The 27,512-nt window shown below is 39.3% G+C and overlaps 1 protein-coding gene across 1 annotated transcript; it reads left to right on the top strand.

The window, feature by feature from the left end:
- Positions 1–470: 470 nt before the first annotated feature.
- LOC125234609 (nose resistant to fluoxetine protein 6-like) lies at positions 471–22,999 on the top strand. The gene is made up of 13 exons (XM_048140931.1): positions 471–587; positions 3,404–3,543; positions 9,679–9,860; positions 12,169–12,314; positions 13,989–14,103; positions 14,690–14,777; positions 14,901–15,067; positions 15,555–15,740; positions 16,139–16,312; positions 17,378–17,531; positions 19,301–19,487; positions 21,373–21,515; positions 22,540–22,999. Exons 1-13 carry the CDS (start codon positions 524–526, stop codon positions 22,696–22,698), a joined length of 1,905 nt encoding a protein of 634 aa, XP_047996888.1. The 5' UTR covers positions 471–523; the 3' UTR covers positions 22,699–22,999.
- The last annotated feature ends 4,513 nt before the right edge of the window (positions 23,000–27,512 follow it).

The raw sequence follows: 27,512 nt of genomic DNA, 5'->3' as shown, positions 1-27,512 counted from the left end.
ACCTAAAATATACAGTATGTAAACTAACGAAAACCATTTACTGTAACCCGTAAATGTCCAGGTGATACTGAGAAACTTTTACTATGGGACCAACACCCAAAACGCGAAATAAAAATTTACTCTCCCATAGGAAATACTTACTATAAAATAAAACTACCTATGAAACTGTCAGAAGATATTTTCGTGATTTCGGGGTTGATCCCATAGTAAAAGTTTCTCAGTATCACCTGGACATTTACGGGTTACAGTAAATGGTTTTCGTTAGTTTACATACTGTATATAATTATAAGCCACACACCACTTTATGATATTATGTTTGCTATTTCTAATTTCAATGCAATTTTGCTTCCACATTTCTGCTTTGGCCGGCTAGGGAACTGTACAGTGCGAAATCTACCGGAGGCAGTCTATGTTACGAGATCTCTAAACCCCTAAGATTTTTTTTGCAGCTAAATATCATAGAGCGTGTCTGACAGCCTGTCGCGTGGTTTGTTTTAGTGAATGGTGAATAATTTAGTGAAAAATGAAGTTATTTTTTCTATTGTTTTTTGTGCATCAGGGCTCGGCTATTATATATAAATTGAACTGTAAGTTACAGTACTATATTAATAATTTTTCAAAAAAATCCTTCTTTTTGTGTTCAAAAATAATATGAGTGAAGGAGTATTTTTTTCGGATTCAGTTTGGCCAGTAAAGTATTTTATTGTGATTATTTGTGATATTTTATGTGTGTACCTAAATTGTATGATCCCAGTTGGTCGAAATAAAGTCATTTAATTTAATTTAAAAGGCAAGTTGTTGCTCCTTGGTGAAGATCCTCGTAAATTGGACATAAATATTTCGAGCATTTGGGCTCCTCTAATCTCTAGTAGGTAACGCTTAAAATAATTTAGCGATTTTAATGTTATTTTTGCGATTTTAATTTTATTGTAGTCTCCGTTATCTTCCCTGCTCATCCTAGATTTTTACCTGTGGTCTGATAACAAATCATTTCATTTCATTTCACAGTGAGTGCGGCATTTTCTTTTTAACCCCCGACGCAAAAACGAAGGGGTGTTATAAGTTTGACGTGTCTGTCTGTCTGTCTGTCTGTCTGTCTGTCTGTCTGTTTGTCTGTCTGTCTGTGTGTGTGTCTGTCTGTGGCATCGTAGCTCCCGAACGGATGAACCGATTTCGGACCTTTTACATCTCCCAAGATCTTGTTTTCAATTAAGTCAATTTAAACTATGTAACATACAAGCACGGAATGTTGTGTCTTACATCTAGGTATACCGTATTCACTTATTATTGGAATATTTAATACAGCCCGGACAGCTTGAACATGTCATGCTCGCTAAAAAGTCTTTGCTTACGGTGACGTCGTTGATCGGGTCGCCACCTTCCCGAATGAAGGTTGAGGGAGGCGATGGCTGAGATGCGCGCCATATTCGTGAACGGGTGCTGTTTGTGAAGACCGGTCTGTTTCAGCTAATAGGGGCTATGCTATTCTATGTAACATTAATTTTGAATGAGATTACGTTGAGGCACTCTGTTCGGTCCTTGTTTGTTTATTTTTCTTTCTGACTCTTGGAGACCATATACATCTCCAAGGAAAAAAGTAGATTAAGTATACATATTTTTTTTTTCCTTTGCTTAAGACAACAAGAGTCTTGTACAACTCTAAAGTTATTTTAGTTATTCGGTTTTTTTCTTCATGTATAATTTTTTTAGATGTACTTTGACACTTAGAGACTCTATACATCTCTAACATCTCTTATTAATAATCATAATAGCTTTGTACTTTGTATAATTTCTTGTGTTAATATTTTTTTTTATGAATACTTTTGCTTATTAAATTGTATCTTGTTTTTTTTTTAATGCATGTTAAATATAAGATGTAATGTTTTGAAAAGAAGTGGCCCGCCGAGTTTCTTGCCGGTCCCATAGTGGATACCCTCCTCCAACTGAGGGGGGACTGAAATCTTCTCGAGGCTGAGGCGTAGGGTTAGAGCCGGCGTAGTTTTATTTGACGTTCATAAGCGCATTGTAATATGCCTACTTGGAAAATAAATATTTCATTTCATTTCATTTCATAAATATTTCATTTCATTTCATTTCGATTTAGTTTTTTTTGTTTGAAAGCTTAGTTAGTCGGGAGTGTTCTTAGCCATGTTTCATGAAAATCGGTCCACTATGACGCGGTCGGGGGTTTTTTCAAAATTTTAATTTTGTGGTTAGGTTATATTTATACGAATCATTTGTCACAGCGTCCTATTTGTTGTGTATAATTTTCTTTAAAACCTCAATATGTTTTTTTTTCGTCCCTTAGCTGAGCAACATTTGCATTTGCTGATTGTAAGGTTGACAGAGCTCAACAAGGGTGCGAAGCGTTTGGGTCATCAATGCATTTTTTTTAATCTATCATAAAAACGTGTGTATTAAATCTAAAACTACATCTTTGCGGTCATATCAAAAATACAGATTTGCCAATAACTAAAATCAGTTTCTTAAGTTAATTTTGTGTATTAGATAGATAGATAGATAGATAGATAGAATACTCTTTATTGGCACACCTCAGCAAAAGATACAGTGGAGACAAAACAAATGATTATAAATAGAGGCAGACAACAGGCGGTCTTATCGCTAAAGAGCGATCTCTACCAGACAGATTTAAAGACATTTATAGACTGTAAACAAAGCTTTTAATATATTTAATGATATACATATATTTTATTGAAATTGAATACATTTTTTTAATTACATGTCACCAAACCATTATCAATAATGAAAGAAATTTCTGGAAACTTTGATGTTCTTAACTGAGGCTTTCTTTAGACATGTGTTTTTAGGGTTCCGTAACAAAAAGGTACAAAAGGAAACCTTATGGGCGACTCTGTCCGTCTGTCACATTACTGAATAACTCGAAAACTACTTATGCTATCGATTTGATTTTTTTAACCCCCGTCCGTCCGTCCGTCCGTCCGTCCGTCTGTCTGTCTGTCTGTCTGTCTGTTTGTCTGTCTGTGTGTGTATCTGTCTGTGGCATCGTAGCTCCCGAACGGATGAACCGATTTAGATTACGTTTTTTTTTGTCTGAAAGCTGAGTTACGCCGTCGCGTCTCATACTTCCATATCGATAAGGTTTGATTTCGTATGCGTCCCATCGCCGTCGCGCTACCATCGCGCGACCGTCGCCCACGCAAGCCACGGCGTTAGTCGGGAGTGTTCTTAGCCATGTTTCATGAAAATCGGTCGGGGGTTTTTTCAGAATTTTAATTTTGTGGTTAGGTTATTTTACTGGAAAGCAATAGTTATTTGTTTTACAAGGGGGAAAAGTTGTTGCTTAACCGCACGTGCTACCGACAATGCGAGTAGCGTAGCGAGTTTTTTTCATTATCTATTGTTTTTTTTATATTTCTTTCAGACACGGAGTTCAGCAAAATGCCGGACCTGTTCCAAATGGATGACTTCGACAAATGTGTGATAGAGCCAGGGGGGACTTATTGCCTGGCCGACGCAGTTCTATACTCCAAGGGGGAATCTGAGCTGATGCAGACTATACTGGTGAGGTTTCTACCTTTTCTATTCTTAATTTATAGTTGTCACGTAAAGTTGTGGAGTATGTGCCGACAACCTCCGATTGCCCAGGAAGTGGCTCTGCGGAAATGGAGATGGATCGGTCATACCCTTCGAAGAGGAGCTACCAACAGCGCCAGTATCGCGTTTGAGTGGCGGCCTCAAGGAGGAAAGAGGGCCCGCAAACGCCCCGTACACACCTGGAGACGGAGCGTTGAGAACGAGCTGAGGGAATATGGACTGAGCTGGAACGAGGCCAAGGTGGTGGCTCAAGATAGAAAGGCGTGGAAGGATCTTGTGGAGGCCCTATGCACCTATGGGGTGCCTTAGGACATACAACAACAACAACAACGTAAAGTTGAAGCGTTTTCACGGAAGCGCTGGTAGCCTAGCGGTAAGTACGTGCGACTTTCGTTCCGGAGGTCGCGGGTTCGAACCCCGGCTCGCACCAATGAGTTTTACGGAATTTATGTGCGAAATATAAATTGATATTTGCCAGTCGCTTTTCGGTGAAGGAAAACATCGTGAGGAAACCGGACCAATTCCAATAAGGTCTAGTTTACCCTTCGGGTTGGAAGGTCAGATCAGATGGCAGTCGCTTTCGTAAAAACTAGTGCCCGCCCCAAAACTTGGGATTAGTTGTCAAAGCGGACCCCAGGCTCCCATGAGCCGTGGCAAATGCCGGGATAACGCAAGGATGATGATGAGTTGTCACGTAAAGTTGACAACTACTTTTGCCGAGTAACTAGGTTTCACCTCATGATTTTGCACCCATACTTGAAGTCGCGATTGATGTATGGACTCGCGCACGACATCGAAAGTTGTGCTAAATCGCCTGGGTGGCTAGCCGAATGGCACAATCGCTCACGAAACGCTCACGAAACGAAGCGCTAGTAGATATCTATCTCTATCGCGCTTGCGTATTGGCGCGACAGAGCCAGCGGCGTATCGCTTTTCGTTTGGCGTCGGAGAAATGCCATTCGGCTACGGGGCCTGATAGGATAAAATATATGCGTCTTTTGAAGATATCTTGCTGATTTCTTAAACAGTATAGGCTACTTGACCCTTTTTAAAGTCTCTCTTATATTATTAATTACTGATCAATGAACCGAAAAAAAAATATTGCCATATTTTATTTTGACATGACAAAATAAAATATGGCAATATTTTTTTTTCGAAGTGGAGGCTGAAGTGGAGGCATACAGTGAGAACAAAAGTGCAAGCCTTCGAAGAACAGAGACGAGTGGAACTTGACGCCAAGCGCGACGAGATAAAGGTCCGACCACCTGCAGCCATCAACTATAGTTTCATCGGAGGGGTGCTGACATGCAGTGAGTGTGGTCGTACATTCACTGCAAAAATAGGCTACGTCAGCCACCTGAGAGCTCACGACCGTCGCTCTCAATAATAAGCCAATACCCAGTCGCTGAGGCCGAAACCGGTCGGGACAGGATGATGATGATGATGACATGACAACAGCAAAAAAAATTTTAAAGTATAGTTTTATTTAATAATGTTAGTCTATAAATCTATTTGTGCTTGTTGTCATTCTGCAGGAAAACAACATTTTTCTGACATTTAAATATAAGGCATGATTCGACATAGAGTTAGGTTTGCAATCCTATGAAACCTGTGACGTCACTACATCGCTGACAGCGTTTTCAGTGTCCAAAAAAAATCATAAGCATTTTTAGTAAAAATACGTGGTCATCATGCACTTTTAATACCTCAAACCTATAAGTATTTGTTTCTTAAGTCAAATTCTACAGAAAAAAATCATTTATTGTGTCAATTTTGATATGAGTCTATTTAGTAGCCTATTCTATTTTTTTTACCAAAACACTTCGTCGACTTCCGTGAATAATTACAACACAATTATTTTATTCCAAGAACAAATGAATAAACATATAGTGTGCTATCAAGTTCACGATCGAGCAAGTAATTGCCGTTATTAAACGCTAAATGCGACCGTAATGAGGGGGCGCACTTTGGCTGCTGACCTAGGATAATACTACTGTGATAAACACTACATGCATGACACTAGAAACTATACAGCCCATTTACACAAGATCCGAGTTGCATAGAGCCATGGAGCGCGCCATGCTCGGTATCAAGATTCAAGATCGAGTGAGGAATGCCGAGATCCGTCGTCGCACCAAGGTGCTAGACGTGGGTTTCGTCATTGCCAAACTAAAATGGAGTTGGGCGGGACATGTTGCTAGGCAGAGTGATGGCAGATGGACTAAAATGTTAACAGAACGGTGGCCGCTCACAGATGTAAGAAGCGCTTGGCATCCGTTAGCTCGTTAGGTGGACGACATCCGGAAAATTGCGGGTCACAACTGGATGAGACTAGCTCAGGACCGGGACAAGTGGCGTACTAGAAGAGAGGCCTATGCTCAGCAGTGGGGGATAAAGGGTTGATATGATGATGATGATGAACCCATTTACATGGGGCCATTGTATTACAATACAACAACCTAACCACAAAATTAAAAAAAAAACCCGACCGCGACATAGTAGACCGATTTTCATGAAACATGGCTAAGAACACTCCCGACTAACTCAGCTTTCAGAAAAAAAATCTAAATCTAAATCGGTTCATGCGTTCGGGAGCTACGATGCCACAGACACACACACACAGACAGACACGTCAAACTTATAACACCCCGTCGTTTTTGCGTGGTTCGCACGAATGGAACACAGGGCGTATAGCCAAATAAATGCTCAAACGCTTTTACTATAATATCTACCTTCTATCACTTCTCCATATTGGCGCGACAGAGCCATACCGCGTGAAATGATATGTACATGATGTACCTACATCCTCTATCTGAGTGTGCGTGTGCGTTTGTCAATAGAAATTTGGGGATGCGTCATATAATATTGTTCTTAAGAACTTGTGGCACTTTTCTTGTTCATCGCAGTTCTATTCGGCAAGTTTTTGTGGTGGTACATAGGTACCTACAAATACTCACAAAAGTAGCAGATTTCAGATTCAGATTATGCTCAACTACTGCAGCTGATGACAAACTCAATGAGAGTTACTGTATTTTTGACGTTTTATGCAGTAATGTAGTCAGCAACAATACTTCAAGACGGAAGCAGCAAAGGGAGTGAATTTAATTGGTTTGTTACCTACCTTTTTGCACGCTGTGTTTATCTGTTTTTATGCTAATGAAACCTGTTACAAATACTATATAATTTACTAAACACGAGGCAACAATATTACTTCATAATATATTTTTAAAATACTAGAGGGCCCCATTGATTTCCAGTTTACTGGACTATATTTCTACCAGTCCAATCAATGAGTTTTTTGGAACTTATGTGCGAAATGTCTTTGATATTTTCCAGTAGCTTTTCGGTGGAGGAAAACACCGTAAAGAAACCGGACTAATCCCAATAAGGCCTAGTTACTCTTAGGTTGGTAGTAGTAGTAGTAGTAAAACACTTTATTGTACCAGAAAATAATACAACACACAGGAAAAAGAGCTTATTACACAAAGGCGAACTTATCCCTTTAAGGGATCTCTTCCAGTTAACCTTTGAGTAATTGAGGGAGAATTGGAGATGGTAGGCATACAGTACAAACGGCGCAGAAAATGGATTCTAGGTAGTAATAAATTAATTATAACTTACACTAACATGCAATATATACGAATAAATACATAATATATAACCATACAAATAGCAAATAATATAAATATTGGGTTGGTAAGAAAGTAATGAGCGATCGATTGAATTCCACATAAAATTTTTGAGAGAGTTCTAGAATCTTCTATGGTCGAAAGTATATAAAGGGCGAGCCGCACAGTTTCTCGTCAGTCATTCATTAGCTGTCGCCGAGCTAATATAAGGAAGAAAATGGACGAATTAAAAGTGCATGTAAGGCATTGCTTACTATATGAATTTCAGTCTGGCCATTCAGCCGCCGAAGCAGTGCGTAATATAATATGTCAGCGTGTTGCTCCTGAAGTTGTGTCTGAGGCCACGGCGAAACGATGGTTCCAGCGGTTTCGTAGTGGCGACTTTTCATTATCAGATCAACCTAAGTCTGGTCGACCGGTGAAGATTGATGTAGCCAAATTAAAAACCTTAATTGAAGGAGATCCGAGGCTAACGATTCGTACTCTTGCTACCGAGTTAGGCTGCTCTCGTGTCACCATAGAAACACATTTACACGAGTTGGGAAAAAACTACAAATACAGTGTTTGGATACCGCACGAACTTGATAGAGATCAACTAAACCGCCGTGCCGATATCTGCATACAACTTCTGTCTTTTCGCCGCACATTCAACTGGTTGGACCATCTTATCACTGGAGATGAAAAATGGGTCTTATATATAAATCACACACGCAAACGTCAGGGGCTAGCTCCAAACGAAAAAGGAATAGAGGCACCTAAAACAGAGCCTCACCCGAAAAAAGTTATGCTGTCCGTTTGGTGGGATATTCATGGTATTATTCACTGGGAACTCCTACCAAGTGGAATGACTGTTACCGCATCAGTATACTGTAATCAACATGAAAATTTAAACCAAAAAATCTGTCAGAATCGTCCACAGCATGCTAAAGTTTTTTTCTTACACGACAATGCTCGCCCACACATTGCAAAAGTGACTCGGCTAAAGCTATTGGAGCTAGGTTGGAAAGTGATACCTCATCCACCGTACTCTCCAGACTTGGCACCTACGGACTACGCATTGTTCAGATCGCTAAGCAATGCCTTGAATGAAAAAAAGTTCGATGATCAAGCCCATCTACGACAGTACATAGCTGAGTTTTTTTAATCTAAACCTAAGAACTTCTTCGCCGATGCTATTCATTCTTTACTAGAACGATGGAGACAAGTAGTAGATAACGAAGGCCGTTATATTTTTGATAAATTATTAAAATAATAAATTAAATAAAAATTACAATATTGGTTATGATTCGCTCATTACTTTCTTACCAACCCAATATATACATATATAATATATAAATTAAATATATATTTACATAATAAAAACGACAACTACAAAACCGCATACATCCAATACCTTAGTCTTCATCAGAGAGCCAAAGCTTTTTTAGATTAGCCTTCAGCGACGCGACCGACTGACACTGTTGGTCGCGTCGCTGAAGGCTAGGTAGACCAGATCGCAGTCACTTTCTTAAAAACTATATACTGCATGTTTTTGGGATTGGTTGTCAAAGTCAACCTCAGTCTCCCATGAGCCGTGGCCAATGCCGAGTTAAAGCAAAAGGATCATATCATTTTTTGCGATTTATTGAGAGGCCGATATAGTAATACAATGATATAGTAATGTAATGCGCTATGACATGAGGTTCAGAAGCAAGTATTTAGGGTTCTCAAAGGTCGACAACGCATAAGTGGCTCCCCTGATGTTGCTTATGTCCATGGGTGGCGATGACTGCTTACCATCAAGCGGCTCGTTTGCTCCTTTGCTGCTTATTTCATAAAAAAAAATAGAATAATAAGTAGGTATGAAGAGAGGCTCTACTAAATCAAAGGTCTACGATGGCTTACCGGGTTCTGCGAGTTGAGCTTGCTGGCAGAGGTCTCTGCGTTGGTAGTTTTTCTGCAGCAGCAGGGTTAGCACATGATTGGCTGGAGAGTATGTCGCCGCGAGATAGACTACCCGTCCTTACGTCATTAATACAATTAGAAGAAGACGTGTGATCTATTTCACGGGGAAATACTCTCGCGCCAATCACGTGCTGACCTGCTGCACTATATTTCTGGTTTTCGTTGTTATTAAGTTCTTCATTATTTCGCGGTTGCTTAAACAGACTTTGAGATGACACTGATGATACTTTGAAGTTTGACATTTATATATTTTTTACTAGCAGGACAGTAGCCGCGCTAGAACCAATGAGTTAAATCGTCACTACTTTAAAAAAAACTTGTATCTTCGTCTGTCAATGAAAAGAAAATTGTAGTAAGTATGTATGGAATGCATATAATAATATACTTACTGCGTTTTAACTTTGAGGAACAGCGTGAGATACGAGATTTTTTAAAAGTAGTGACGAAATATAGCTTGAGTAAAAGAAAAAGGTTATTATGTATATTAAAAAAACTGAATTACTAAATATATTAATTGATTTTCTTCCAGGAATATTCAGAATACAAGAGAAAGCATTTCAACCACTCAGTGGTGCACAGAGCGGTGTGCGTCCAAAGGACCTGCAAGGAATTCATAAAGAACAGGAGTTTAGAAAATGAAACGGACCTGGAGTTGATCCTTGAGGAATGCATCGACAACTCTTTGTGGAAGGAATACAAACTCAATGCCAGGTATTTATTTTAAACAATAAAATTATTTTAGCTCCTACGGAGAGACGAATTGACGTGATTTTTAAGTGGAGATAGTTGAAGGACATAGAGATTGAGATAGTAGAGTGACATAGGCCACTTTTGTCTTTCTAACTCCCCACTTCCCTAAAATGGGGGGTGGAAGTTTGTGTGTTAATGCGAGCAAAGCCGCGTACAAAAGCTAGTCATTCCTATATCACCTAGTTCTTTATGATATTAACACTTATGTAGACAAATACATACTTATAATAATTATAACAAAGCCACCACGATTTGGAGACAAATATTTTATCTCATTTATTACGAAAAACATTGATTCTTAAGTGAAATATTTGATAGAAACTGGTTTACATACATATTTACGACAACACGTGGCAAAAGTCATGGTCGAATCTGTATAGCATGTATTTTTTTACACGTGTAGAATCTATATACCAATTCTGATTCAACAAACTTGTTACGGTTTTGTTGACCTAAAAAGATACAGATTTGCTAAAATTTTGAAGATTCTTTCACATAGGTACTTAAAATACCTAAAAACCTCTAACGTTTCGTGTCTTGTGACCACGGGGACAACGCCGTCCTTGATAGGATAGATAGTCAGAGGTCTTCTCTGTGACCACTGGGACAACGCCGTCCTTGATAGGATAGATAGTCAGAGGTCTTCTCTGTGACCACGGGGACAACGCCGTCCTTGATAGGATAGATAGTCAGAGGTCTTCTCTGTGACCACTGGGACAACGCCGTCCTTGATAGGATAGATAGTCAGAGGTCTTCTCTGTGACCACTGGGACAACGCCGTCCTTGATAGGATAGATAGTCAGAGGTCTTCTCTGTGACCACTGGGACAACGCCGTCCTTGATAGGATAGATAGTCAGAGGTCTTCTCTGTGACCACTGGGACAACGCCGTCCTTGATAGGATAGATAGTCAGAGGTCTTCTCTGTGACCACTGGGACAACGCCGTCCTTGATAGGATAGATAGTCAGAGGTCTTCTCTGTGACCACTGGGACAACGCCGTCCTTGATAGTCAGAGGCTAGTTTAAAAACTTCGCGATTATGGTAAAATTTGCTAAAAACATTCATACATACATACGCCTGTATACAGGGGTAGGCAGAGCACATGAAACTACTCAAGTTTCAGTGCCACTCTTAGCAGCAGTTAAGGGTTGAAAGAAAACGCCATTCTAACATTTTATAAATACAAATCGCTTTCGTAAAACTAGTGTCTACGCCAAATCATGGGATTAGTTGTCAATGCGGACCCCAGGCTCCCATGAGCCGTGGCAGATGCAGGGATAATATAAGGAGGATGATGAAATTAGCTAAATATATTTTTGAATGTTGAATTTATCAATTCGTCGTAGCCATATTTTACGCTGATCGCATAAATAATGAAGTTCGCTAATAACTTAAAAATTTTAGGTCATGTCAAAACTAATTGATAGCTGTTACAGATTGTTTAATTACAATCGGTCCCCTAGTATTTTTATTGGAGTATATATGTTATTGAACGTTACTCTTAAGTGTAGGTACTAATTCCATTGAAATGTTTAAAATTAAGGTAATATTAAAAATGTTCATTATATTTCATTTCTAAAAGTTTTTCTCGTTTTATTAAGATAGTACCTGGATTTCGTTAGAATGATTGTAATCTAATCTTTGAAAATGTTCTCACAAACGAGTACATTTTACTACTACTCCAAATCGATATCTTTAAATGTTGCCCTTTTAAAAATTGATTTCATAGTTTAGGTACCATAAATTTGCTCCCTGATACCACCTGATACTAACTATCATATAAATATACTGAAATAAAGAGCGATATACTACGAAAAATTTACGAAGGCATTCAGTTTACTCAAGGCCGTTCCCTTATCCAAATTATTTTCCTTGACCTAAATATTTTATTTATTAAGAGCACATATTGTCCCACTGTTGGGCAAAGGCCTCCCTCAAATTCCTTCACGTATCTCTATTCCCTGAAGTCTCCCACCAGTCTTTGTCAAAGGTGTCAGTGGCACGGCTCAGCCACGACATTGGTCTAAGCGCGACTGCGGTGAGCTACGGCCATACATAGGAGCGAGACACAGCGATGGGATTTTTCATTCGCACGTATGGCTACCGCTCACCGCGGCTGGCGTCAAGCTCGTCACGCCATCTCTGGCGAGGTCTACCGCGACGCCTTACAATTTGTGGATCCCAACGTGTCGCTTCATTGGCCCACAAGACGTGCCCCGCCCAGTCCCATTTAAGCTTGACTTAAAACCTATTCCTATTTGTTTCCAGGTTAAAAGAAGTAAATTATTGCAAGAGGCACGGGCAGAAGAGAACTCTCGGCGCTGGGGACTACATCATGGGTCTCGTGTATTTGTCGCTCATCGCTATCAACGCTGTTGGCACCGCCTATGATCTACTTAAAGGGGAAAACGCAAGTATGTTAACCCCTGTTTACATTATGATACAGGGGTGGATTGGTATTTTATACAATCGTGATATAATACAGAGCTTTTCAGTCGAGTACCATGTTTAGGCCACGAAGCTTGCTGAGTGGCCTAATAGTACGGCACGAGAGTGAAAAGCTTAATTATATCACTCGCTGCTTTGGACTCAGTGGAGCGCAGAGCCAGGAGGATGATTGGCGACAAGAAGCTAACGGCCAAGCTACAGTCTTTGGCCCATCGGCGGAAAGTCGCTAGTCTGTCGGTGTTTTACAGGTTGCACTTCGGGGAGTGTGCTCAAGAGCTACACGAGCTTATTCCACCGTCCCCATTCTACCATCGGACTCTTAGACGCACGGCAGGTCTCCATCCTTACTTGGTGGATATTCCACGAATCCGCACGAAGCGCTTTGCTTCTTCTTTTCTTATGCGCACTGCCAAGGAGTGGAATTCCTTGCCGGCGGCTATATTTCCGAGCTCATATAACCCGGCAACCTTCAAATCAAGAGTGAACAGGCATCTTCTGGGCGAGCTCACTCCATCGTAGGCCACGTCTTTGCCTTTGGCTAGTCTGTGGTCAAGAGTAAGCCCATTTATAATAAAAAAATAAAAAAAAACTATTGTATGTATACAATACTTTTTCTACGAGTCATCATCTTCATCATCAATGGACGAACAATATCATCATTCAAGGTAAAATTAATGTTAATAGCGTCGTTCACCGTTGTATCGACATCGAATTTCCTGGCAACCAATTGTTTGTAATAACCGTATCTGATTGGTCGATAACGCGTTAGAAAAATAAAATGTTTTTCAGATGCAGAAAAATATGCCAGGTATCGCAAATTAGTATAGAACTTGTATGAGGTTCTCTTTTTTCAGTAACTAACTATAATATTTCATTACAGTTAACTAAAATGAACTGTAATGAAATATTATAGTTGACTAAGTGTCAAAGACTATCCAACACTGAAAAGTCAGCACTTATAGTTTAGTCTGTGGTGTCCTAATTAACAGATTAAAGTCGACGAGTAGAAAAAGAGGAATGTTAAATATTGGACTAAGAGCCCAGAGCCACCAGACCTTTCTCAAATTCTCAAGGATGAAACTTTGGGATAATGTAGAATTCGTATCGACGTTTAATTTCTGTATATTACCTAGTTCGCTATTTTTTGCTATAAAGTTTTTTTTTAAACACTAACTTAAATTCTCAGGGCTGATTTTTATATACTTATGTAATATAAGACTGTAAGGATTTGATAATCATAATTTCCAGACCATTTCCGCCGTCCGTGACTTTTACCAAACGCTTTAACGTCTCTCTAATTTACCCTAATTTCTCCATCTACGGCCGGCGCAAATGGTTATGAAATGATTATCAATTCCTAACAGTATTTTCTGACACATGTATAAAAATTAGCCTTGAGAATGTAAGGAAAGTAAGATATACGTGCGAAGAGGAAATTCGTAACTCGTGTCGATTTAAAGGGAGGGTTTTGAGGAGTCTTTGAATAATAATTTTAAACCATAAAATTCATATTGTTTTTAATAAATTGACACATCTGTAATTTAGTGTGATGTTTTATTGAGTAGTTTCTTGTGGTTTTGTTCTCAAACAACCTCAAAAAGATTGTTACTGAAACAACTATGAATTTGAACATTTTGCAGAGAACCCGTATCTCATGGCCTTTTCCATGCGCAAGAACTGGCGTAAACTGGTGGCGCCAAGTGGCGTGGGACCAGACCCTAGGCTGAACAGACTCACTGTGTTTAACGGACTAAGGTAATGCCTCTGCATAATATATGTAAGAGAGAACGAAAATTTTATAGATTAGTAACGCTTTTTGATACATTTGATATAGGAAGATGTTCCGGCGTATCATGCTTCCATTCCAATTTTATCACTTGTCCACGTGGATAAGACAACTGTCACTCTCACACTGACATACTTGCCAAAGCGTGACGGATGCTTTATCCACGTGGATAAATGATAAAATTGGAATCATAATACGCCAGGGGCTACACAAGAGAATGAAAATGTTCGCGAGCGAAGCGAGCGCGAAGATTTTACAGATTAATAATGCTTTTTGATCGATTTGATATAGGAAGTTGTTCAGGGCCACACAAGAGGATGAAGTGGTTCGCGAGCGAAGCGAGCCCGAAAATTTTACAGAATAGTAACGCTTTTTGATCGATCTGATATAGGAATAATTTGTACAGGTCCACATAATGGAATGAAAATGTTCGCGAGCGAAGTGAGCGAGAACATTTTACAGATTAATAACGCTTTTTGATGGTCGATCTGTTAATACGCCCTTTTCTGGACATTTCCCCGGTTTAACATTAATCGCAAATTACTTATGTTACAGGACCATGACAATGATATGCGTCTTCTTCTCACACACGGCTCTCATAATGGTCTTTTCGTACATCAAGAACCCCTACTACATCGAAACGGTAAGATTTTACAATTATCTAGTAATGATGATGATGATGATGATGATGATGATGATGATATCCTCCCAGGCGTATCCGTCGACGATGAAGTTTTAATTAATTTATTATTACTATTGATTCCAGTCATACGAAGATCCCGCTAAATTCATTCTCTTCAACGGGACCCTGGTGACGTATACGTTCTTCGTCATGTCCGGGTTTCTGCTGGCGTTTAATTTCGAGTTGCACGCTGAGAAGCATCGAGTTACCCTGTGGGACTGGCCTAAGGGCATGCTGATGCGATGGCTGAGGTAAGGGCATAGATGTAGGAGTGGACTAGTATTTTAGACCTTGACTGACAAGCGTTCAACTTCGAACTGCATACTGGGAAACATCGACTTCCCTTGTGGGACTGGCCTAAACGCATGCTGATGCGATGGCTGAGGTAGGAGTTGACTATGTCCCAGGTCTTACGAGCATTGAACTTTGAGCTGCATGCTAAGGATCTTCGAGTTACCATCTGGAGACTGGCCTAAAGGCATGCTGATGCAGTGGCTAAGGTAAAGTAATTTTTGCACATTTTAACCAATTAATTTTTCAACTTATACTGACCGGGATATAGAACGTGATAACTTTTTTGGTTTTTATCGAGCTCTTGATAAATTAAGACGCAGTTACATGCATCACTATTCATGACACGGTTTTTCGTCATCGACAAAAATCAAAAAGGTAATCACGTAATTCTTTTCAAGTTGTCCCCAACTTTCAATCATCATGCAATCGTTTTCAACTTTTCAGGTTGACCCCAACATACGGCCTGATAATCTTCACGACCATGACCTTGATGCGTCACCTGGGCGACGGGCCGCTCTGGGACCTTCTGGTGACCAGCGAAGCCCCCGCCTGCAACCAGTACTGGTGGGCGCACCTGCTGTACATCAACAACTATATCTATGACGACTCGCATTGCTTCCCGCAGAGTTGGTAAGTCGCCTTCAAATTGAATTAACGATGTACACATGGCACTTTTACTATGGGAAAAGCCGGAGAAGATATTGTGTATTTTGGTATCCAGACCTTGATATTTTCTATGGAAGATTAAACATGAATTTTCGCGATCGGGGTTAATTTATTGATAATTGGGTTAATTGATTGAGATTGGCTAGTCTGCGCACAAGAGTAAGCCCATTTATAAAAAAATAGTAAATCAACGTAGCATGGTAGTACCTAGCACTCATGACCATATATTTATATTTTGTCTAAGGTACAGTGGAGCAAATCTCGACTGGGGGCCAAATAATCGAATCGTAATCGAAATACACAAAGAAATACCTGTTTATACACAAAGTCTTAGAAGAAATTAATCATAATATCTCTCTCAGGTACCTAGCAGCAGACACGCAACTATTCGGAGTAGGGCTGCTTCTATGCATCCTTTTCCGAAAATGGCGTCCCCAGCTGCTAGCACTCGGCGTCATGCTTGTTATCTCGATCATCATTCCTGCAGCGCATACCTACTTCCAGGATCTTGACGCTGTAGTTCTCCAGAGTCCAGAGTAAGTGGATTGAAAACTGTTTTACCAAGCAGATATCATAAGGAGCGATACGGTCATTACTGCTAGATGGTTTAATTGAGAAGTAGAAGGGAAGAGAGTGCACCTATACTTTTTCCGAGGATTCTATTCCTAAAATGGCGTTCTCAGCTGCGTGCGCTCAGCGTCATGCTCGTCATCTCCATCTTCTACACCTACTTCCAGGATCTTGACACTGTAGTCCTCCACCAGAGTCCAGAGTAAGTAGACATTTTAGTCTAGTTGGCAGACTAGGCAGTAAGACCGACTGAATCAGTCCTGCTGTGTTCTAAGTGGATATGGACACTAGGGAGTGCACCTATCCTTGTTCCTAGGACTCTCTCCCTAAATGTCGTCCTCAGCTGCTGGCGCTCAGCGTCATGCTGATCATTTCCATCATCATCCCTGCAGCGCATACCTACTTCCAGGATCTTGATGCTGTAGTTCTTCAGAGTCCAGAGTAAGTGGAATCTATACTCCAGTAGACGTCATTAAGAGAGACCAGGTTATTGCTCAAGATCCTCTTAACGATCGATAGACAGCGTCAAGACTGACTGAGATTTCATTACTGCCAGGTGTTAAAAGTGGTGAGAGAATGCATCTGTAGTTTGGAGTTCCAGGACCTCGGTGACATGGTCTTTCAGAGTTTGAGTAATGCCAGAAGGCAGATAGAATTAAGAGTGGCAGAGAGGTGGGTGCATTAACAGACTAGGTACTCTATGGAAATTAATTTCAATAAATTATACAAATCACAAAGCGACTATGATTACTAAGAGATGTTAGAGATGTATAGAGTCTCTAAGTGTCAAAGTACATCTAAGAAAAAGAAAAATTATACATGATGAAAAAAAAATACGAACTGATACAAATAAAAGATAACTAAAATAACTTTAGAGTTTTACAACTCTTGATTTGATGTCTCAACTAAAGAAAAAAAAATACTTAATCTACTTATTTTTTCTTGGAGATGTATATGGTCTCCAAGAGTCAGAAAGAAAATAAACAAACAAACAAACATGCTGTTAATTATATTATATTATCTTTTATCAGAACCCTACGCAGTATTTACCGCTTTGACGACACTTTCCGCCTGGTATTCGTCCGTGGACACACGAACCTCTCCACCTACACTTTGGGCATCGCTGGAGGATTGCTCGCTTACTATTGGCTGAAGAACGACCAGATCATCTCTGCACGACTACAGGTTAGCGCTCCTTTCCTGCTTCGGCCTTTTGCTTTGCGGGTTCGAATCCCGGTAAGGGCATTTATCTGTGTGATGAGCACAGATATTTGTTTCTGAGTCATGGTTGTTTTCTATGTATGTAAGTATATCGTTGTCTGCGTACTCACAACACAAGCCTTCTTGAGCTTACCGTGGGACTCTGTCCGTGCTAATAATATTTATTTATTCCTGCTGAATATTCAGGCACACCATCTTATTTAACTACAATCAGTTGCCGAGATAACTCTTCTATAATACCTCTATCGTCCGCCGTCTCATCATTCACTTTTTTTTTTATACTACGTCGGTGGCAAACAAGCGTACGGTTCGCCTGACGGAAAGCGGCACTTGTTTTCGTTTCATAATTATCATCTTCACAGTTCGAAGCGCTGGTGGTCTCTTAAGCGTGTGACTTTCAATCCGGAGGTCGCGGGTTCGAACCCGGCACGTACCAATAAGTTTTTCGGAACGTATGTGCATTTTGCATGTCATTTGATATGTGCCAGTCGCTTTTCGGTGAAGGAAAACATCGTGAGGAAACCGGACTAATTCCAATAAGGCCTAGTTACCCTTTGGGTTGGAAGGTCAGATGGCAGTCGCTTTCGTAAAACTAGTGCCTACGCCAAATCTTGGGATTAGTTGTCACAACGGACCCCAGGCTCCCATGAGCCGCGGCAAATGCCGATCATCTTCACAGTTCATCCGTCTTTTCTTCGGTTTTCCTCTCCCGTTTATTCTTTCCACATTGATTCTTCTTGTCACATGACTATCATCCCTCTGTATCACATTTCTGTACCACGCCAGCCGATTTGCTCTTACTTTTTTTACAAGCTTTTATTTAACTTCAAATCATTTAAGATTCGATTTAAAAATATTCTCCTCAAGAAGCAAACAAATGGGATTCCATTCGGGTACTTGGTTGCAGATTTCAGAATATAATCTGTTGGGAACAGTAGTCAAACTAGGCTTACATACTTGCGATTTTAACATTAACACTATCCAGAAAACATCACACGATATGCACATAAGATAACATTCACACTATACACTTTACACTTGTTTTCATTTTAATGTTATAGAAATCGTTATTATATAAGTAATTATTTATCTATTGTGATTGTGACCTGGGTTCCGGCAGAAAATCAGTGCTTCGGTCGAAAGAGCGAAGCGTATCACTGAGCCCCGACCCTTTTGTCCTGCTGCAACGCACACAGTTTGTATTTTCTTTTTCTTTTCTCTTTTTTGTTATTGTTGTTTTTTTTTTTACTGTCTCAATTGTATTTTACTGTTCTGTCTCTTTTTTATGTTGCGCCTAATTTGTGTGTTTTAAATTGTGTATTGTATTTTGTGTGTTTGCAGTCTGCCAAATAAATGACTTATCTATCTATCTATCTAACTTGCCTTGTTATGTTGGTGTGCGTCAAAACGTAGAAGTTAAATTTGACCCACTTCCCGGTTTCCGATTGAGCTGAAATTTTGCACACATATGTAAATCACGTGACAATGCAATATTATGGTATCATGGAGCTGATCTGATGATGGAGCACAAAGGTCGGTCGGTCATAGGAACTCTGTTATGAAACGTCGTATCCCCATCGAGTAAGGGGGTTTTAGAAACGTCTCGGAGAGCAGTAGATGACTGTTGAAAGAAAAGGTACAGTCGGCGATAAAAGCTTGTGCCAAAAATGTTTTTTTTTTGCAAAAAAAATTATTCTAATATTCGCTTTATTTATTATTTAAATGTATTTCAGAAATTCCCCTGGATCCAGTGGCTGATGTTCCCCACAGGAGTAGGCCTGATCCTCATTGGCGGCATCTTCTACATAGACGGCTTTGAACCCTCCACCCTGCTCAGGGTTCTTTACGCATGCCTCAACAAGCCCATCTTCCAAGCGGTGGTCATTGTCATTATAATGGCCTGCATCTTTAGGGTTGAAAGTAAGTTATATTCATATTCATTTAGCCCCACTTGCACCAACCACTGAACTCAGGGTTAGTGGGCTGTCATCTGTCTAATTCCATATGAAATGGAGGGTTAACCCTCGAGTTACCCCTCCATTTTCGTTGGTTCAAGTGGCCCTTGTTTGTTTTTCATTAACATACGTTCCGAAATAAGTACGTGTCGAAAATTCGATTTCACAAAAAGGTGTTGAAAATGTAATATCAAAAAAATCCTGGTGGTACTTGGCTCGAATTCAAAAATGTTATATCAGAGGATTTGGCAAAACGACTGCAGTATTTGCAAATTCTGATACTAATGTGTTACCAACTTACCAGCTAGTGGCCTTTTAGGGTTCCGTAGTCAACTAGGAACCCTTATAGTTTCGCCATGTCTGTCTGTCCGTCCGTCCGTCCGTCCGTCCGTCCGTCCGTCCGTCCGCGGATAATCTCAGTAACCGTAAGCACTAGAAAGCTGAAATTTGGTACCAATATGTATATCAATCACGCCAACAAAGTGCAAAAATAAAAAATGGGAAAAAATGTTTTATTAGGGTACCCCCCCTACATGCAAAGTGGGGGCTGATATTTTTTTTCATTCCAACCCCAGCGTGTGATATATTGTTGGATAGGTATTTAAAAATGAATAAGGGTTTACTAAAATCGTTTTTTGATAATATTAATAGTTTCGGAAATAATCGCTCTTAATGGAAAAAAAAGTGCGTCCCCCCCCCTCTAACTTTTGAACCATATGTTTAAAAAATACGAAAAAAATCACCAAAGTAGAACTTTATAAAGACTTTCTAGGAAAACTAGTTTAGTTAGTTAGACTTTCAGTAGTTTTTGAGAAAAATACGAAAAACTACGGAACCCTACACTGAGCGTGGCCCGACACGCTCTTGGCCGGTTTTTTTAAGGAGCGTAATCTAACATAGTTAAGTCATGTGCTCTTATTTAATCAATAAAAAATATTGGCAACAATGTACAGCACATACCTTTTTCAAGTAAGGGCAAGTATTAGCGATGTGAGTAATGATAATTACGAAGTGCACGCAGTCAGCAGATTTCGGAAAATTAATTTTGCAGTTAATTTACATAACTATGATTAAGGCCCACTTGCACCAACCACTTAACTCAAGGTTAGTGGGCTGTCATTTGTCATATTCCATATAAAATGGTGGGTTAACCATCGGGTTACCCCTTCATTTTCGGTGGTGCCAATGACCCTAAGCGATACGCGGAAGCGAATGCTAATGGATCATATTATCTTTTGTGTTTTTTTTTGTTTTTCGTTAAATTCAACACGTAGCTATGTTCATTATCAGGAACCACCATATATACTCGTATCACTTTTAGTTAAATTCGCAAAAAAAAAATCATACATAATAAATGAATTTATAGATGTTTCGGGTGTCCATGGGCGGCGGTGATCGCTTACCATCAGGCGACCTGTCTGCTCGTTTGCCTCCTATCCCATAAAAAAAAAAAATATTAGTGAGAGAGATTAGCTTTAGACTATATGCTATTGATTTAGCAGCGCCATCTCTCGAGCTGTGTTGAAACCAACCTGAGTTTGGTTCACATGGGGGGCAAGAACCATACCGTTCTACCCTAGGGATGGTCAGAGGGCGCTACGAGTCCTTGTATAGATTACTCACATGAGAGATAATTTCGACCTCAGCAGCTGGGTGGCCTAGCGGAAATAGGCATCTGCCGCGATTGCAGGGTACGCTGGTTCGATTCCAGCCTCAGGCACTGGAGGCCTTGGTCACTTTTTCTTTCATATGTGTAATTTACTTCGGTTTTAATTTAACGGAATTCAATAAAACCCGGTTGTACATTTTCGATCCTCGAGACCTCGACTAAAGTATTGTATGTATTTCAGACACGTACCGCAGCATCGTGGAGTGGCGAGGCTTCTCCTGGATGGCTCGTTGCACGTACAGCGCTTTCTTAGTTCACGGCTCCATACAGCGGGGACTTATCGGGACTACTAGGGAACCTACTTTTATGACTGACTACTACGTGGTATGTATTGTTGCTTGACTGCCGCTCAACGAGGGTGCGGTGTGCTGATGACGGGAGGACTTATGGAACTGACTTATTCCGTCTGTTATCCTTTGAGTCGTCGGCAACCCGAACCCTCCTTGGAACTTGTGCATTCCTTTTTACTGTGTATTTAACACAGCAAAAGGGAATGTACAAGTTTCTAATGCGCTCTTTGAGTTGCAACGCGCTCTTTGAGTTGCAGGCGTCCATGGGTGCGTATCGATCGATATAACTTTTTTTGATATATTTTTAGTCGTTATAACGATCATTTGATATAATTATTGAATCATATAACAAAAAATAATATACTAACGTCCATAGGTTACGGTGACCGCTTTCCATTAGGCGGGCCGTACGCTTGTTTTTTTATACTACGTCGGTGGCAAACAAGCATACGGCCCGCCTGATGGAAAGCGGTCACCGTAACCTATGGACGCCTGCAACTCAAACAGTGTCACATGTTTGCCACCGACGTAGTATAAAAAAAATACTGCTACGACATTGTTTCGGGCCAATTTTGGAGGCCCCTCTACAGGCATATAAAAGCCCACGCGTCAGCTAAACTCCGACCGAGCACACAATAATTGGCCCGAAACATGTCGCAGCAATAGCGATATAATAACGTGAGTACAACCGTAGATTCATTAAATTCACCAAAAACATATGTAACTCCGTATAGACAGATAAAGTCTAAGAAAAAAAAACGTACTTCGGAACCATAGAGAAAGAGGTACGGTGGGCTAGATGGCGATACACCTTTGGGGGACTCTCGGCTAGATGGCGCTAATAATGGTATTTGACATTTTAACACCTGTCAAGCTAAGAATATGGGCCAAATTGTCAAAACAGAGGTTCAAAAGTTTGAAGCCTGTGTCGAGAGATGGCAGTCTATGCACTGTGACTACACATTTTTCTTTGGCAGTAACTCTGTAGAAACTCGATCCTCTTTGGTCTCACGAAAGTTTAACGTATATAAAATAATATTTGTTTCTTATTTAAACAGATGACAATACTCGCATCGACCATCTTCCTTTCCTACGGACTGGGCGCACTACTCTGGATCACCGTAGAATCTCCGCTCGCTCAGGTTTCCAAAGCGGCCCTCACGCCGCCCCGACGAGAAAAGAAGGAACCAAATGAAGAAGTCACTACTAAAGTCTAACCTCAGCATGCTATTAAGTTCATACAGGATGTAATTTTTATAACCAGCAATAAGGACAATATTTGCGTAAAGTAGCGGATTTGTTACCACTACTCGACACTAGATGTCATGAGTGTCGTGACAAAGGAAAAGCGTATGCTCATTGCTCAGTAATTTTACAACTGAAATAATATTCAGAATGAAAATACTCTGAATAAAATATGTTTAGGTTAAAATGTACTTAATTTAGTTTTTGTTTAGGTGTTGTTAACTAGATTATAAGTTTGTACCAACGAAATTAAATAAATATCAAATAAATATTAAAAAATGGCCTTCTTTATTCCTATACGATAAGTCAATTTTGAAAAACAAAGCTGCACCTTTTATCATAGTCCTAGAGGTAAGAGGGACACTATAAAATATCCAATTTTTATACCCACTATTTTATTTTTAAGCTGACACTATACCTAACTGACTACTAGGGTGGCGCCATCTGTCATAGCCTTTGAGTGTGCCTCCTCATTGCTCTTCCATGCAATATTATAGCAACCTACGATCGCCCAAGAAGTGGTGCTGGGGAAATGGAGATGGATCGGACATACCCTTCGAAGAGGAGCTACCAACAGCGCTAGTATCGCGTTTGAGTGGCGGCCTCAAGGAGGGAAGCGAGCCCGCAAACGCCCCGTACACACCTGGAGGCAGAGTTTAGAGAACTAGCTGCGGGAATTTGTACTAAGCTGAATCGAGGTCAAAGCTGCAAAGCTGTATAATAAAGAGTACTATCATACAGTATGGCCACTCCCTGCTCCCCGCTGAAAGTGCCGCCCGCTCTCGTTTACCACACAGTTACCGCCTGTCAAGAAGTGTGCGTAGGAACAGGAACGCGCTTCTTTCATAAAGATCGCCATTTTCCGACGGGCCAAAGCGGTAGCCAAAGTGCCAATGATAGAAATAAGTGAGAGCATTGTGACGACCGGTCTGGCCTAGCGCGTGTTGACCCTGCCTGCTACGCCGCACGGTGGGCTGGATGGCTCGAAAAGAGGACATTCGCACTTTTTTTAGAAAATCATGTTTTGAACAATGCTATCCGATAGAAAATTATACAAGGAACAATAAATGCAGAATACATTTTTTTCGAAATAAGGCGAATTGACAGCAGAAAACAATAAAGTCTGTTTTTTTTGTATGAGACCCAAAATTAGGTATCTTGTTATCAGAAACTATTAGCGGTCCCGTCTTCTATCTTTCAAGACTGTTCTTCTACTTTTATAGAGTAGGAAACGATAAGCAGATTTTTTATACAGCTGCTGTTTTTTTTAGTCCAGTAAAAAGTCCACACATTTTCGATTTTTTCGTTTAGGTCTTTTTTTTCCACAATATTTTTCGATAGTTTAATTCTATAATAATAAAAAAAATTTACAGATGCGATGATTTTTGACATTTTTTTTGGGAAATAATTGATTTTGGTTCAAATTTGTTAGTTATTTATTAACAACTCAATCATTTTTAGAAATGTTATGTATCGTATCGTTATTATTATACCATAACCATATTTTTTTAATTGTTTATTGTTTATTTTAAGTGACATGTGTCTATTTTAAACCATTAGATTATTTACTTTTTACTTGTATGAAAAATGTAAAAATATACTTCGGATTTTTTTTATAACTTAATAAACGTGACATATATTTTGTGTTACTATCATTTTTCCTTTTAACTATCGAAATATAATGTAAAAACCCAAAAAAGACATAAACGAAAAAAATCGAAAATGTGTGGGCTTTTTACTGGACTAAAAAAAAAACAGCACCTGTATAAAAAATCTGCTAATCGTTTCCTACTCTATAAAAGTAGAAAAGCAAAGTCTTGAAAAAGGTAGAAGACGGGACCTCTAAAAGTTTCTGAGAAACATGATACCTATTTTTGGGTCCCATACAAAAAAAACAGACTTTATTTTTTTCTGCTTATTTCGAAAAAAATTATAGCATTTTTCAAAAAATGATTTTCTGAAAAAAGTGCGAATGTCTTCTTTTGGAGCCATCCAGCCCACCATGCGCCGCGGTCCCGGGTTCGAATCCCGGTAAGGGCATTTATCTATGTGATGAACTCCTGAGTCATGATGTTTTCTATGTATATAAGTATTTGTATATTATAAATATCGTTGTCTGAGTTCCTGCAACACAAGCTTTCTTGAGCTTACCGTGGGACTCAGTCAATCTGTGTAAAAATGTTCAAAAAAAAAGTCTTGTGTAGGCCCTCTTTGCACCTATGGGGTGCCCTAGGACATGCAACAACAACATTCTTTAAAGCGCTGACTAGACACGGTTGCGACAAAATGTATAAATATTTTCTTGTCTATTATAAAAGACGCTAATTGTATTAAAACATACAGGTTTTTGAAACACGTCACAGTCACTAGTCCCAAAACACAAATAATCCGCAAGCGATTGAAAAACCAGTTCGATTTTATAAGTTGTTGCTTGTTTTGATAGTTGAAAAGGTTTTTATTGTATAAAAAAACTTGATAATGAATTGATGATCATGAAAAGGAATTCGAAATAGAGATATCTACTTTCAGTCTTAGAATAGTAAATGCCACGGGATACAGATATGGAAAATTAAAAAAAAAAAGTTTTTTTTGCAAAAATTTCATTTTTGACACAAGCTTTTATCGCGGACTGTACCTTTCTTTCAACAGTCATCTACTGCTCTCCGAGACGTTTCTAAAAACCCATTACTAGATGGGGATACGAAGTTTCAAACAGAGTTCTATGACCACCTTTCTGCTCCATCATCAGATCAGCTCCATGATACCATAATATTGCATTGTTACGTGATTTACATATATGTGCAAAATTTCAGCTTAATCGGAAACCGGGAAGTGAACACACTAACAAGGCAAGTAGAATAAAAGCTTGTAAAAATTACTTTAAAAAAAACATACAGACGAATTGAATAACTAATAACCTCCATCCTTGATATTGGGAAGTCTGTATAAAGAATAATTTTATTACGTACCTATCTAGTCTGAAAATTTTGTCCCAATCCAATTTCTCACCTAGCTGGAAGTGGAATATGGATTCATCATTGAGATGCTTCTAAATGGAAGATGGAGATCAAACTACCTACCTACAATACTCTACTTTTATTGAAAAACAAACAATATTGCACAACTACGAACTTAGAACTAAAAATAAATAAAATAAATTAGGTTCCTTATAAATAAAAAAACTTCGCCAAGTCGTTGCCACTGGCCGCATTGCCACGTTGGATGGCAATGCTATTGCGTTCAGCAAAATATTGGCCAGCCCCCTTGTCACTTGTGACAGCAATTAGGAGCGTCGCTAGATCTTGGCAGAGCCAACGCGCGCTTGGCCCCAGTGTTTCGACCGTAAACGCCGCATATTGTTTGGCAAAGGTATGTTTCGCAATGAATTTGTTTGGTCAAATTATCATTTTTTTTTAGTATTTATGAATTTATTTGTGAATAACATATTTACACAATTTTTAAATAATATTATAGGTAAATTAAACTTAATAAATCTAAAATTATTCTAAAATTAAACTTAAAATAAAAATTAAACTAAATAAATCTAAAATTAAACTAAAATAAATCTAAAAACGGCCCCTGTGGCTGTGGCATAGTACCGAAGACGCTGGCAGCATTTCCTCACTGGATTGTCAAGCTAATACGCTGAGCGAGGAAGCTGCCAGCTCTTCGGTCTCCGGTGGCGTCTCTTAGTCTCTTCGATAAGTCCTTGAAGAGACTTAGAGCGCCAGGGCCCCACGGGCCAAGGGTCTCGACGCCGAATGGGATAAAAATATATTCGGCGCCGAGACCGCTGTACTTTCCTACCTTCAATTTCTCGGCCGCCTCTGCTGCTGACGCTGCCCTCACGGAGGTTCGGTGAAATTATCATTTGGCACAATTTTACCTACTTAGTCAATTTTACCTACTTAGTTTATTTAGACAAAACTTTATTTCGCAAACGTTTTTAATGGCAAAACTGATATCCCATGTTTGGTAAAAAAATTACATTGAAAATTTTGAAAATAGGCATTTGCATTTTCATTTTCCACGGGATTCTTTTAATTCACATTCCTAAACAAATTTTGCCAACTACATGTTTGTTTATCAAATTAATCTTTCCCATATTAACATTTGACAAAATTAAAATCCGTCAAATGATAATTTCCCAAACAGTTGCAATGCAATTTGTAAAACCTCAACTGATTTATTCCCAAGTGGACAAGAAAAGTTTGCTCAACTTTTTTTTGTCAAATTAATTACTGTCAACTATTTTTTGTCAACTATTTTTTTTGTCAAAGAATGTTTCTACAGATTACACCATGCAAAACTACATTTGACAATAAATATTACAAGGCATAAATATAATGTAATAATTTTATTAGTATTGTAACAGAAATCTCGTGTGTGACAGAGTCAGTTTAGGTGCGACGATGAGCGAAGCGAGGAGGAGCCTGTTAGGTTGACAACAATAAGCAAACCGAAAATTAGTATTTAATGTAATGAAAAATTAATAGAACATAATGATCTTTAAAAAATCAAGTTTCTTTTTAATACAATGTATCTGTCTATTGTAAAATGTATATTGTCTAAATATTAATAGTTATTATGGCAAATATGTATATGTCACATGATTAGTTGGGAAATGATTAGTTGCCTTTTTTTAATTTTTGGGATAGATTGTTTGGGATATGAAAATGGCAAATAACTTTTGGTAATCCATTAGTAACCCCATTTCTACACAGAATCACAAGTTTTCAATTATTATAAAAATTGACGGCAGATTTTTCATCTTTTATGGCTTAAA

This window comes from Leguminivora glycinivorella, chromosome 16, assembly GCF_023078275.1.
Source record: "Leguminivora glycinivorella isolate SPB_JAAS2020 chromosome 16, LegGlyc_1.1, whole genome shotgun sequence".
NCBI classification, from domain to species: domain Eukaryota; kingdom Metazoa; phylum Arthropoda; class Insecta; order Lepidoptera; family Tortricidae; genus Leguminivora; species Leguminivora glycinivorella.
The sequence above is the reverse complement of the archived record's forward strand: the minus strand, read 5'-3'. Positions and strand labels throughout refer to the sequence as shown.

Excerpts from the sequence above, each read along its gene's own strand:
- LOC125234609 (XM_048140931.1), top strand. The coding sequence starts at position 524 with ATGAAGTTATTTTTTCTATTGTTTTTTGTGCATCAGGGCTCGGCTATT. Across the intron at positions 3,544-9,678 it reads AGCTGATGCAGACTATACTG|GAATATTCAGAATACAAGAG; the intron begins GTGAGGTTTCTA and ends ATTTTCTTCCAG. Across the intron at positions 15,741-16,138 it reads CATTGCTTCCCGCAGAGTTG|GTACCTAGCAGCAGACACGC; the intron begins GTAAGTCGCCTT and ends TATCTCTCTCAG.